This window comes from Onychomys torridus, chromosome 10 (genome assembly GCF_903995425.1).
Source record: "Onychomys torridus chromosome 10, mOncTor1.1, whole genome shotgun sequence".
NCBI classification, from domain to species: Eukaryota; Metazoa; Chordata; class Mammalia; order Rodentia; family Cricetidae; genus Onychomys; species Onychomys torridus.
The window spans coordinates 69,913,179-69,925,879 of record NC_050452.1 but is presented as its reverse complement, the minus strand read 5'-3'; the positions used below and the strand labels follow the sequence as shown (position 1 = coordinate 69,925,879).

At 44.5% G+C, this 12,701-nt stretch overlaps 1 protein-coding gene across 1 annotated transcript in view; it reads right to left on the bottom strand.

Moving 5' to 3' along the window:
• Clnk (cytokine dependent hematopoietic cell linker) overlaps window positions 1-12,701 on the bottom strand; it is a 286,854-nt gene that overhangs the window by 86,064 nt on the left and 188,089 nt on the right. The window contains exons 2-5 of the mRNA XM_036200349.1: window positions 9,501-9,643; window positions 3,916-4,082; window positions 3,773-3,801; window positions 3,560-3,631 (exon numbers count right to left, since the gene is read on the bottom strand). Of these exons, the coding sequence (XP_036056242.1) occupies window positions 3,560-3,631; window positions 3,773-3,801; window positions 3,916-4,082; window positions 9,501-9,643 (411 nt within the window). The remainder of the gene's footprint in view (window positions 1-3,559; window positions 3,632-3,772; window positions 3,802-3,915; window positions 4,083-9,500; window positions 9,644-12,701) is intronic.

The window sequence follows — 12,701 nt, the reverse complement described above, 5'->3', positions numbered from 1 at the left end:
CAGGGGCCCAGCAGAGGGCGTCCTAGTGCATAGAATAGAAGAAGCTCCTGCCTCCTAAAGGTGAGGACTGCCCCTTCAGGGCCTTGAGAAGTCACAGCCATCTGTACCTTGTCACTTGGAGAGCTGTTGCTACAGGTTTGGGATAGGAAAGGGGGATTCCTTTGTGGAAAATGAAGACAGGGATTAGAATGTTGGGTTTGCTGCTTGCTGGAGTCTGGATTTGGCTAGACCTTTGGTTGATCAAGAGATCCTATGGCCCTGGACCCCCACAGGGTCTGCTTATCTTCTATCATTCACATGGCTTACTGCTTTACAAGAGTGATATGTTTGTGTTTTTGCACCCCAACCTTCCCACCCCATTGCAGGTTGAGCATTCCGATGGCTAGAGCTGTGTGTTCTTCATTTTACAATCCTCAGGGCTCAATGCAGGGATCTTATAGATCATGTAAAGGGTTAGAAATGATTATAGTAGGAAAGACTCTCACACCACACTCCTTCATCACACTCCATCCTGTATTTGAGATCATCTTCCTTCCATCCATTGGATGCCATTCAGCCAGAATGGAAGAGCAAGGATGAGACCAGAAGCCTATGACTCTAGCTCTAAGGTTTGAGCTGTCAGAAGCAAAACTTCTGACTGAGGTTCTTAAATCTGAGTGAGCATCTGAAAATCATGGGAGGGCTAATTTTAACACAGGTGACTGCCTCTCAAGTCTTGCACCTCTCACAGGTTCTTGGGGTCTGGGAACCTGCCTTTCTGAGTTCGTAGGGATGCTAAGATTGCCTGTACCAGGCCTAACCTCCAGATATCATTGCAGGAGATATCACCCTTATCATGGATGTAGTGTGATAACTAGGAGTGCAATGCCTGTGTTCCTCCTTGATGGGGAATTCTCTGCAGGAAGAGATTTAGTAATGCTTAGGAACAGAAAAACAAACACACATGTTACTTGGTGTCCGCAGGGCATTGGTTTCAGCCCCTTATCCTCATGAGTACCAAAATCTATGGGTGCTCAAATCTCCTTTAACAAATACTTTCGTATTTGTTTCAAACCTGTGCATTACTCCTGTAGACTTTAAATCTGTCTTGATTACTTATAATACAATATGGATATGAAGCAAACAGATGATAGCATGACTTAGGAAATAAGAACAAGGAAACTGCACATGCTCAGTGCAGAATGTTTCTGACCTATGGCTGGTTGAACCCATAGATGAGTGCTACAGATAGAGTAGACCAGCTGTGTGATGATCATTAGAGTTCAGGGGTAAGAGTGGATTTGAAGTTCAATTCTGATTCAAATCTAGCTACCCTGACTTACTATTTCTGCAATGATGACCACAGTGGGCCACCTCCTTAGACATTTTTATAATGAATCTTTAGTCCTAAAGATAACTGTTTCAGATCAAACTTGTGAGTGTTGTATTTACACTCTCCTCTTGGGGTATATGGTGCATGCTAGTGCCCGATACTGAGTGTGGCACTCACCAGTGTTTCTGCTTCTATGTTCACAGGAAATTGTACACAAGAGAAATGGTTGCTGTCAATGTAGCCAGGCAAATACCTTGAAAATACCTGTAGGACTCTCTTATCTTAGGAAGATTATAGATTTGGGAATGGTCTGTACAGCCTGGGTCATACCATTCATGTGTGCCCTAGCATTAAGCTTGGCAATGCACCTTACCAAGAACTTGGTGGATGCTTGAGATGGGGAGTTAATATCCATGCTTAATGATGTGAAAGCAGCAAGAGGTGAGCACCATTGCTGTTTTCTACCTTATTAATAAAGATGGCTCTGCAGTTTATTCTGTTACAACTAGCTGGGTAGCCCCAGGGAGGTTTTTTTTTTTTTTTTTTAGTTTTCTCACTCTTGAATGGGAGACGGAGGATATGATTGGTAGAGTTCAGAGCTACTTAATAAGCTCTTAAAATATAACCTAGCATATATTAAGTACTCAATAATTATTTATTGAGAATCTACTATGGTCCAGAAATGGAAGAGACCACTGATTCACTCTCCAAATATCACACTGTCTTGAGTGCAGGGTATTCAGCTATAAAGAAGAACCATAGTTTCCCAAGTAACATTTCTAAAGTCTACAGCCGGAGAGAGCTGCTGGAAGCCACACCATCAGTTAGCAGGTTGGCTGAGGTTTCAGCTCAGGCCCGGAGGACTCGATATGTACGGTGACACTGCCCATCGGCAGCTGCCCCCTCCTCCATTGCTCAATGCCAGTGATTGTCGTTTTATGGGAAATGAACACATTGGTTTAACAGATACTAAAGGAAGAGAGTGGACCGAAATATGTCATTTTCAGACATTTTAATTTGATTTATATATCTCAAAAACTAATTTATATTCATATAATGCTTTCATTATAAAATATGCCGTGGTACAGATATTTGTGTGAATATGGGAATTTAAAAAAAAATTGGTTTATAAATGGCCTGGAACAGGTTGCAGAAGCATCATCAGTTGCTCTTTTTTAATATATCTTGAGCATGCTATGACACATCCTGAAATAATTTGCTTCTGAAAAAAAAAAAAAAGAAAAAAAAAAAACACCACTCTCCTCTCTGTCTTTCCCCCCAAAATGTAACTGTAAATATTACTTTGATGTATGTAATTGCTTCAACCTTCTCTCTTGGAAGGAAGGCTTCTAACCCTTCCATTTCTCATCTCTTGCTTTTGTCAAGAAATAAGAAAAACAGACTTAAAATGCATTATTCAAATGTGCATAATGTAAACATTAAAGAAGTCTGAGCGCAGCTACAAATTTCCCTTTCCTTAAAATGTTTGTGAAAAGGAACTTGTCTATTCTGTCTCGAGGGCATTTGTTCACTGTGCAGAGGGAGTTCACCTGCCCCAGTGTGCCTTAGGATCTCAGAGCTGCAGCAGAGCAGCACATGGCAGGGCCTGGAGAACACATGGAGAAGATGGACATGATCTAGATGAGGGTGCCAGCACTTGATAGATAAGGACGTCTTGGGTACTGCTGGGAAGAGAGACCACCTCTGGAGGACTTAGGCGAGTCACATGTTCCAAGCATCAGGTTTCAGTTTAGTGTCTACAACCCATTATCCCAGTGGGTGGACTGTAGAAGAGGCCCTGGCCAACACAGCTGTGGAGACCAGGGCCCCATCAGCCAAGGTGTGGTCATACGCTAGCTGTCTGGCCAACCCACCTCAAGTCCTTTCTTCACTTCCGTGAAGTAATCCATTGAGAATAATATTGTTTTTGTGTGTATGAGTCTGTGTGTATGTGTATGTGAGTTTCTGTATGTGAGTCTTTCTCTGCGTATGTGTGTGTGTGTGCCTGAGTCTATGTATATTTGAGTCTCTCTGTATGTGAATGTGTGAGTCTGTGTGTGAATTTCTCTCTCTCTGTGTGAGTCTATGTGTGTGTGTGTTTCTCTTTGTGTGATGCTGTGCATGAATGTGTGTGTGTGTGTGTGTGTGTGTGTGTGTGTGTATTTCTGTGTATGTGAGATAGTCAGTTTATCTATCACGGAATTAAAACTTTCACTCCTCTAGTAGTAAATAAGTAAACATTCTGACCTATTTTTCAGCAGAGAGAAGTTCTGGAATCTCAAATCACCGAATCCTTCTTTTGTTGTCCCTTTGTCGCCCCTGGGATGAGAGAAAATAGATTATATCTGGGAAACAGGAAGAGCTGGAGGGAAAAATTAATGAAGTGCATTCATTCATAGAAACAGCCCTCCGACCCACCCCCCCTCCGCCAGTCAGATTTGAGTAATTAATGCCTCACACATCTCTCCAACATTCTCTTTGCATTTCCACTGGGGATAAAAATGCATTTAAAGAAACTTAATTACTTAAAATTGTTTTAGAGGGCAGGATTTGGGATGGAGGAAGTGCCCAGGTCAAGGTGGAGATGCGGCTGTCTCTCCCACATCCAAGTCACCATCACAGTTGTCTTCTTCTTCGCCCCTTGAGGCCCTCTGCTCATCTAGGAAGAGAAGAGCATGGACCTCGGCTGTGGGCTCGACAGAAGCCTGTTGAGCAACTGTGGGGACAGCGACTTCAGCCAGGCACATGTCTAGCTGCTTTACTGTGTCAGCTGAATTGGAGAAAGGTCCAGAAAACATTAGCCTACATAGAAAGGCAGACTATTTAACAAGCACAGCTCCGATCCAAGTAATGTTTAGGCACTCTGTTAAGGCATTTTCCACAAAGAGATTAAATGTTTTTAAATTGAGTTAATTTGTTAAAATTCATTAAATACATTTACTATCATAAGCCTTCATTGTTATGCATCTTTAGCTCATCTAATTAGTTCGGTTCAGCATACTCTCTGTTCTTTGCAGACATTCCCTAGGCTTTATCAAATGCTTCCCGGGGATTTCTGGTCCCTTGCACAATTGCTTGATGACAACTAGTTAGCTAATCTAACTTCACAACCCTCCTCTTCCCTCTGCCTGGGCTAACTTGTCTCTTGGCACTTGAAAACCTTGTACTCCCTGCCCCAAAGCCCTTTCCGAGATGTGCCTTGTCTTCCCTCTTCAGCCTCTGCTTCCACATCAATTCCCTTCTGCTTCTGTCAAGTACTCTATCCCCACCCTGACCTTGCAGGCTTCCTCCTTTGTGACTCATGGCTTAGATTTTATTTCACATTTCTGTTTACTTATTTGTTTACTCTCTCTTCTCTTCTCTCTCTCTCTCTCTCTCTCTGCATATGTGTGTGTGTGTGTGTGTGTGTGTGTGTGTGTGAGTGAGAGAGAGAGAGAGAGAGAGAGAGAGAGAGAGAGAGAGAGAGATGGTGCGTGCCTATATGTGCACATGCACAGGCCAGACGTGGACACCAGCATCTTTATTTACTGTGTTCATGTGCCTATCATACACATAGTATGTGGGTTGAGGTCAGAGGACTTCAGGGAGTTAATTTTGCTCCTTCCACCATGTGGCTTCTGGGGAGGTCAGATTTGGCACCAAACACCTACACCAGCTAAGCTACCTTGCCAGTTCTACCAGTCTCTTTTTTGGGGTGGGGGCAGGATCTCTCACTACATGTGAAGCCCATCATTTTGGCTACACTGGTTGGCCAATGAGCTTCTGCTATCCATCTTTTTCTGCTCCTCCCGGTGATGAGGTGATGAGTGTGTTCAGCCATTCCCTGCTCTGGCATGGCTTCTGGGATTCCAAACCCAGGTCCTCAATCTTTATAGCAAGCAGTTCATGCACTGAGCCATCTCCCCAGGCCCTTACTTCTGTATTAATGGACAGTTTGACAGAACCACTAAGGCACCATCTCCACCACTGCAGAGACTTGAAGATCTCTCTTCCTGGGCCTGGATCTGTGCCTGACCTACAGTGGGCCTATGTGGGCATGTGGGAGTGCACACAGGACTTTGGGCCTCTAGGACAGACCTCAGGATCACCACCTGGCATTTTGTGTGTAGACCACAGGATACAACATGATAAGTACATTGTGAAGGGAAAGAATCGTCACTGTGGAACTTGATCCTCTAGTTCATGATTTCAACTACCCGTTCTGACTCTTTTCCATTTATCTAAAAATGATTGTATGGTTGCATTATCCCTTGTATCTTTTTATTTCATTATTATTTTTTCTCCTGAGTAAAACTGATTCATAAATGTAATCCACACATTGATGTTTCTTCTAAGTTCCGGGCATGAATGAACAACTGTTTTCTAGATCTTTCTATTGGTGTCCTGTGACAGATCCAGGCCTTCATCCTTGGGAGGCTCCACTATGCATGACTGAACTTCTAAATGATCATCCTGGGCACTGAGCATGGGTGTCCCCTCTGCTCACTGTCATCTCACAGGCTGAGAGTGGAGAGTGGGTTCTAGGCAAGCAAGCTGGTTGGGGGCAGAGCAGACGCTACAGGTCCAGTGATTGGCCCATTCCATCTCTTGCCCAGGTGTCAGGTTGCTGGGAGGAGGCCAGGGTGAGCAGGTCAGCCTAGGCCAAAAGCTGAGAGTGTACAGGAAGGGGGCTGAGGGAAGGAGAGTGGAGGATGGGAAGGAGAAGCCTTTTTGAAGAAAGTTAGTCAAGGCAGAGAATAACAAGCTTGAAAAACAAATGGCTGCTAGCTGCCCACTTGGCAAGCAGTTGAAGGCTGTTTTTAAAATGCTTTCAGAGAGCAGGGGTCATTAACAGGCTTCCTCTCGAGGTGCCTCTCTCTCTGCCTTAAATCACTCCCTAGAGCTCAGGTTTTAGACATGTACACCAAACAACACCAACAAAAATAAAACAGCTAGAAAAAGAATGTCTCAGATAGCCCAGAAAAATGTTATCACAGGATTTCCAACATGTTTGTTTTTGCATTCAGTGGAAATCTGACCTTGGACAGGCATGGGCACTGACATTGTGGAGGTTGGTGCTGTTTACAATAGTCGTAAGAACAGATGTGCATCCTATTAAAACCACAGTCATTTGGGCCCAGCTGAACTCCACAGGAGTCACCTAGTGCACCCCACCTAAGTAGTAAAATAAATCACTGCTGCATTCTTAAGCTGCTGGTCTATTAGCTTGTCACTGTCTCTTTAAGCGTTCCCCAGGGAAGGAATCCAGCCTAAGTTGTTACACACAGGACTCTGCATGCTCAAGAAAAGCTGGAGGTGCCAGAGGCTTGCAAAGAAACAGACACAGAGTCAGGGGATCAATCAATGAATTTTGTGGCAATCACCTCCCACTCTGTGGAAACATACATTACTTCCTCTCTCCCCAGCTCAGCTTCCCTTCTGGCTATCCCCTCCTCAGTCCAGATTCAACACTTTCTGCATAGGCTTCAGCAGACCAGGACACACCTTTCCATGTCATGGTGTGTTTAGAAATTCTTTGCCACCACTTTGTCTTTGGGGTATAAAACACTTATTCCTCATGATAACTTAAAAAATGCTGGCACTGTCATGTCGGTTGTTAACTGTGAGCATGGAATGACAGCCTTGGTATGCACTGTGCTTGGTAGAAATCAGTCTTTCTTTCCATGTTTACAAGCACCCACCGTTGAGCCCAAGCTTCTGATACAAAAATCTTCATCAATGGCCCATGTATTCAAGCATGGGGGTGGGGGAGGGAGGCATTTTCCCATGAGCAGCAATGCCTCTTGGGATTTCAGCTGGAGTTCCACCTAGCCAGTATATCATATTCACTCATGCAAGGCTCCCAGAACTTCAGCCTTCACCTGTCTCTCTAACTTTGTCCTACCATCCACCACCAGACTTTCTTAGTCTATTTGTGAAGTTTCCTGCTTTCCCACACAATCCATAATGTGGAGGGAAAGGCCACATAGAGCAACCAGGAAATGACTGGGTCTCCAGTGTCAGCCTCATTCAGAAAAGCTGTGGCTCTCTTCCACCCAAAGGGTAGAACAGCAAAATGGCAGAGCCAAACAAACTGGTTAGCCATTGCCCCACACCACTGCTAAGGTGCTGTCATTTGCAGGAACTGTGCAATGGTGAGTGACATGCAGTGTGGATCCTCTTAACCACTCATTGCACTTCTGACCACGCATACCGGGGACTGAACACGGACTCATCTGGACTGCCCTCATGGCATGCTTGGGAAATACACACACAGTGACTCACCCTAACCAAATGAGGACTCACCAAGACAGACCCCTTACAGCCTGTTGTCATGGTGTCATCTTCAGTTGCCGCCACACACACTGAGCGACACTGTACGATCTCTTACTCTGGTCTTTCACCACCTGACAAAATACCCCACTTCCCAGGGGCCCTTCTATTCCCTGGGGAAGTCCATGAGATTTTCTTTCTTGGAATTCTCTAAGGGGTTTCCCCTTCTTTAGGCAATGTGTCAAGTCTCTTGTTAAAAATGGCTATGGACTGCATACACCCAGACAAAAACTCAAGTGTTTGAAGGTATCTTTTCAGGAAAGCTTCTAGAGTCTTCTCAAAGGCAATTGTTAACCAGCTTTTCAAGATGATATGCACAAAAGCCAGCTCATTGGGTCAATGGCCTTTTATTTTATTTATTTTTCCTTTTAATGTGAGGCCTTTCTATGTAGCTCTGGCTGTCCTGAAGATCAGGCTGGCCTTGGGCTCAGAGAGATCGATCCACTTCTGCAGGAATTAAAAGTGTGCGACACTGTTTGACATCATAAACTCAAATTTCCCAGCTCAGAGCATAAATAACTCTGCTGCAAGGAAGCACGTGGTTTCTAAAAAGACATGGTGACCCTCTGGGTCCCTGTGAAAGATTCCTAAAAGCCCCTTCCTTTTCGTCACCCAATCATCAAGCGGTGTCTCCTCTCTTCTTTCCATGAACCCTGCCGCCAAACCGCTGGGCAGTCAGAGCAGAGCTTCTTCTTGGCTTCTGGACTCTTGATCATTGACCGTGTGGTAATGCCTTTTCTTTCTGCAGAAGCCCGGTGTATAGCACGGGCTTCTGCTCTTGTTAGCCAGGGATCCCTTCCTGGATAACATTGTTGTCAAGATTTTTCCACTGCTATTTGTGAGCTTTAGTGTTATTTTGTTTCCTTCCTAGAAACTGCATCCTGTACTAGTCGTTGATGGCTACCAAAGTGCATGATGGCAAGCAGAGGGTACAGAGATGCAGGCAGCTGCTCAGGTTTTCTCCTTTGAGGCTGTGGTCAATGTGTGAGCTGGAGCTAGATTCTCATTGGAAAGCTCATCTCCTCACATCTGATGCTTGACAAGATGTAGTTTCTTTCAACTTGATAGACTAAGGGTCTCATTTCCTTACCAGATGTTGGTTGGAGGTTGTCTGATGGGTGGCACACCCCAACTCCACAAAGTAGGAATTTCTGTGCATGAGACTATTCTATATCCTACCTTATACATCCCTTTATCCGACTCTATGTTTATAGCCTTGAAAATATCCTTTGTAAAAGTGCGCACATGTATGTAAGGTGCTTCCCTCAGTTCTGTGAGCTGTTTTAGTAGGTTAATTGAACCCAGAGAAGGTATCATGGGAACCCCAATTTATAGTTGGTCACAACCTGAAGCTTGGGACTATCATGTGAAGTGAGGAAGTCTTCTGAGACTGAGCCCTCAAGCTACATGGCCAGATGCTTCCTCCAGATGGCCAGGTCAGAATCAAACCTGGGGCACAGCTGCAGGCACAGCTTCAGGCAAAGCTGGAGTTGCTGGAGAATTGAACTGACTACATGTTGTATGTAGAAACAGCACCTCACACTTGGGGGAGTCACATGCATTGTGCTGAGCACAGTGTGTGAAGAAGCAAGAGCAGTCATCTGCCTCGCTCACACCTGACGGCAGGGATTGCACAGTAAGTTTCATGATGTGGGAGTTTTAGTCCATCTGTTCCACATGGTGCTTACACTGCTGAGACACAGGGGTGGAAATGACCCTTGAGCAACACTGGGGTCTTACAAGCCCACAAGCCCAATCAGCCAGGCTCTTTCTGCAGCCCGTTTCAACCATCTACAACCCTCTATACCTGGGAGTTCAAGTCTCCCAAGGTTTTCAGCAGAGGCTAGCAAACATCCAAACAGCTTGTCTCGCTAACCTCCGGCCATTTTATGTGAGATGCCAGTGTGATTACTGTGGTAGGCTGTGTCTGTGCTGCCAGGTCCCCTGAAATAATCACCATAATAGTTGCTAGAAACTCCTCCAAGTGCCAGATGCTTCTTGGTTCTTTCCACGGGGTCCCTTGGAAGAAACAGAGGTGTGCGTGAATTTCCTTCAAGTGCAAACTCCTGCACACAGCTCCACCTAAGCACAGGAAGAGATTAGTGCTCTCTTGAGCAGCCAGGCTAATCTCAGGGATGGCATTCTTCAGGCCCCATAGGCCTCACCTACCAACGTGCGTGCACCACCATTCAGCTTAAAAAGGTGAAGAGCCACACAGCCTACTTGCCACCATTTTTTAATTTGTTTGACTTTGAGTACACTTACTTTTATAAATATTTATTTTATTTTAAATCTTGTGTCTATGTGTAGGTAGGTGAATGTGAGTGCAGGTGCATACAGAGGTTAGAGGTGTTGAATCAATTGGAGCTGGAGTTACAAATGTCAGCTGCCTGATTGCTTATTAGGAACCGAACTTGAATGCTCTGCAGTGTCAGCACACACTTTAAGCATGGACCTATCTCCCTAAACTCCTCAAATATACTTATACATTGCATTTTCTCAAGCTCATGGAGCCCTACCATTCACTTCCTACTATCTCATAGTAGACTGGACCCTGAAGATGTATTTGGCAGCCTTCACAGAGAAGCATGAGAGGAAAATCTACTTCATAATCAACTGACCACAATGAGAGGCTGTGGTTTTTAACCCTCTCCTACTTACCCCTTCCCAGTCCTGTGATGAGATGGTTAATTCTATGTGTCAACTTAACTTGGTCATGGTGTCTAGATGCTACTGTGAAGGTGTTTCTTCATTGGAATTAACATTTCCAAGCTCTCAGTGGACTCTGAGTCCAGCGGATGAGTCATATGATGTGCCCTATCCTCTAAAAGCTGACGGCCCTAAGTAAAAACCATGTTCCTGAGCGCTATGTTTGGATCTGAAGGGCCCCAGTGTGAAAGGCTTCTCCACCATCCTATCATCCTACAGGGAGGTGAGGGAAGCCTTAGGAGGTGAGACCTAGTGGGAGGAAGTTAGGTCATTGGCAGTGTGTCTTTCAAGGAGGATATTATGACCCCCATCTCCTTCCTGTTTCTCCCTGCTTTCCAGTCTCCAAGAGATGAACAGACCTCCTTTTGTTGAGTATTCCTGCCATGATCTACTGTCCTATCCCAGGTCTAAGCAGTGGGGCCAGGAGACTAGTAACTGCTTATTCTGACACCATCAGCCCCGATAAGCCATTCCTCCTGGACAGTTGATCTCAGCTACTTTGTTACAATGACAGAAGAATGATTGACATGCTAAAGAAGGAATTCTTCATCAAAACTGTCACAGGAAAAGCTGTCAGTCACCAACCTGATGCCTTGAGGAATTTTGAATTCAAGATGACAGTATCAACTGTTAACCTAAATCTCCAAATTTGAGACAGACTGGTAATCTTAGACTTGCCAGCTTCTACAAACTTGAGAGCCAATGCCTAACAGTCTTTGTCTCTGTATTTCTGTTTTTCTTGTGTACATGCCATCACCACCATCACCATCTCCTTCCTCACCATCACCACCACCACTGTCATCACCACCATCACCATCCTCACCACCACCTCCATCCTCACCATCACCTTTCTCTAATTATGGAACTCTATATATACATCTATATCTATCTATATCTTGAAAATTCATCCATTTGGAACCACATTCAGAGAGAAGGGGTGGGAATCATATCACTAGGCAATAAGCACCTCTCCTCCTACAAAAACTTCCCTTTGTGAGCTGATTGCATCTTCAAAAGCTTCAGAATAGACACTCATCTTGTCCCCATTTTGCAGAAGTAGAGACCAAGACTCAGGGCTCTAATTACTGAAGTCCTGTAGTTAGATATATCTTCCCTTAAAATGTGTAACTCCTCTGCATAGAACCCAAACCCAGGCATCTGAGGGATAGGGGGAATGGACAGGCCACATGAGAGTTGGGTAAGAACCTCTGCTTGTTTGTACTAAGGAGATCATGGTATGTGAACTGGTCCCATCATCAGGTTGACATACCACCACCATGGGCTGCTCTATTCCCTTCTGGCACTGAAGCAGAGTTTGAGCTGCCAACGAAGATAGAGTGAGTGCTTATGTCTACACTACACTACACTACACATTCAATCTCCGGATACAGTTGCAGCAAGGAGATCATATCCCCATATCTTGAAGGAAGCTTCATTTGCTAGGAGGTGGATACCCCCAAGGTCTGATATCACATCCTTTCAGAGACTTCAATGCAATAAGGTACTGAATCTTATTTGCCCTGGCATACCAGGAAATCACAATTAACCAATGATGGGAGCAGTTTCTGCTCTACCTAAGAGTAGAGTTAGAGCAGAAAGTGAGTAAATAACTTCACTGTAAGTTAAATTCCTATTCTGAAATAGCTTTAAGTTTGGGATATTACTCAGAGGTCTAGCACCTCCCATCTGTGCTGAATATATCTAGTCTGGACTATGATTCCAGGGACAGCCAACTACAAGGGAGTGAGAGATTAATTGCATGACACAGTCCAGAACTCTAACTATTCTACTGACCTGCATCATCTCAATTTATTAGTTCAAGAGTTCTGAGCCCTGTTACCTTGCCTATAAAGCCAAGGGATGGGCCAGGTGTTGGGGCACGTGCCTTTAATTTAAGCACTCGGGAAGCAGAGGCAGGTAGATTTCTGTGAGTTCAAGACCAACCTAGTTTACTCTGTCTCAAAAAACAAACAAACAAAAATAAACAAGAAAAACACAAAACAAACCCAGGGAATTTGGCTATTTGTGTCATTCATGATGGATTGCTATAAATCATGCCCTGGCCACACTCCTGGCTCTGCTTTAAACAGAGGACAGTAAGAATCCACATTCATAAACAGCTGAATGGAGTAGAAAAGTCCCAACACCCTGTGCTAAAAGGGGTGTGTACATGTAATTCGCTGACAACTCAGCAGCATTAGTCAAGGGCCCCCAGCTTATGAAAACTTCCTTGATCTTTCATTCAAACTAAAAGGCTCCTTTCATTGATCTCGACACCAATCCTTTTCTACTCAAAGATCCTCCACAAATTTCTTAATCATTTCACCTCTTTAGATTTGTTTTACAGCCCCCATGCCAGGGAAGTGGA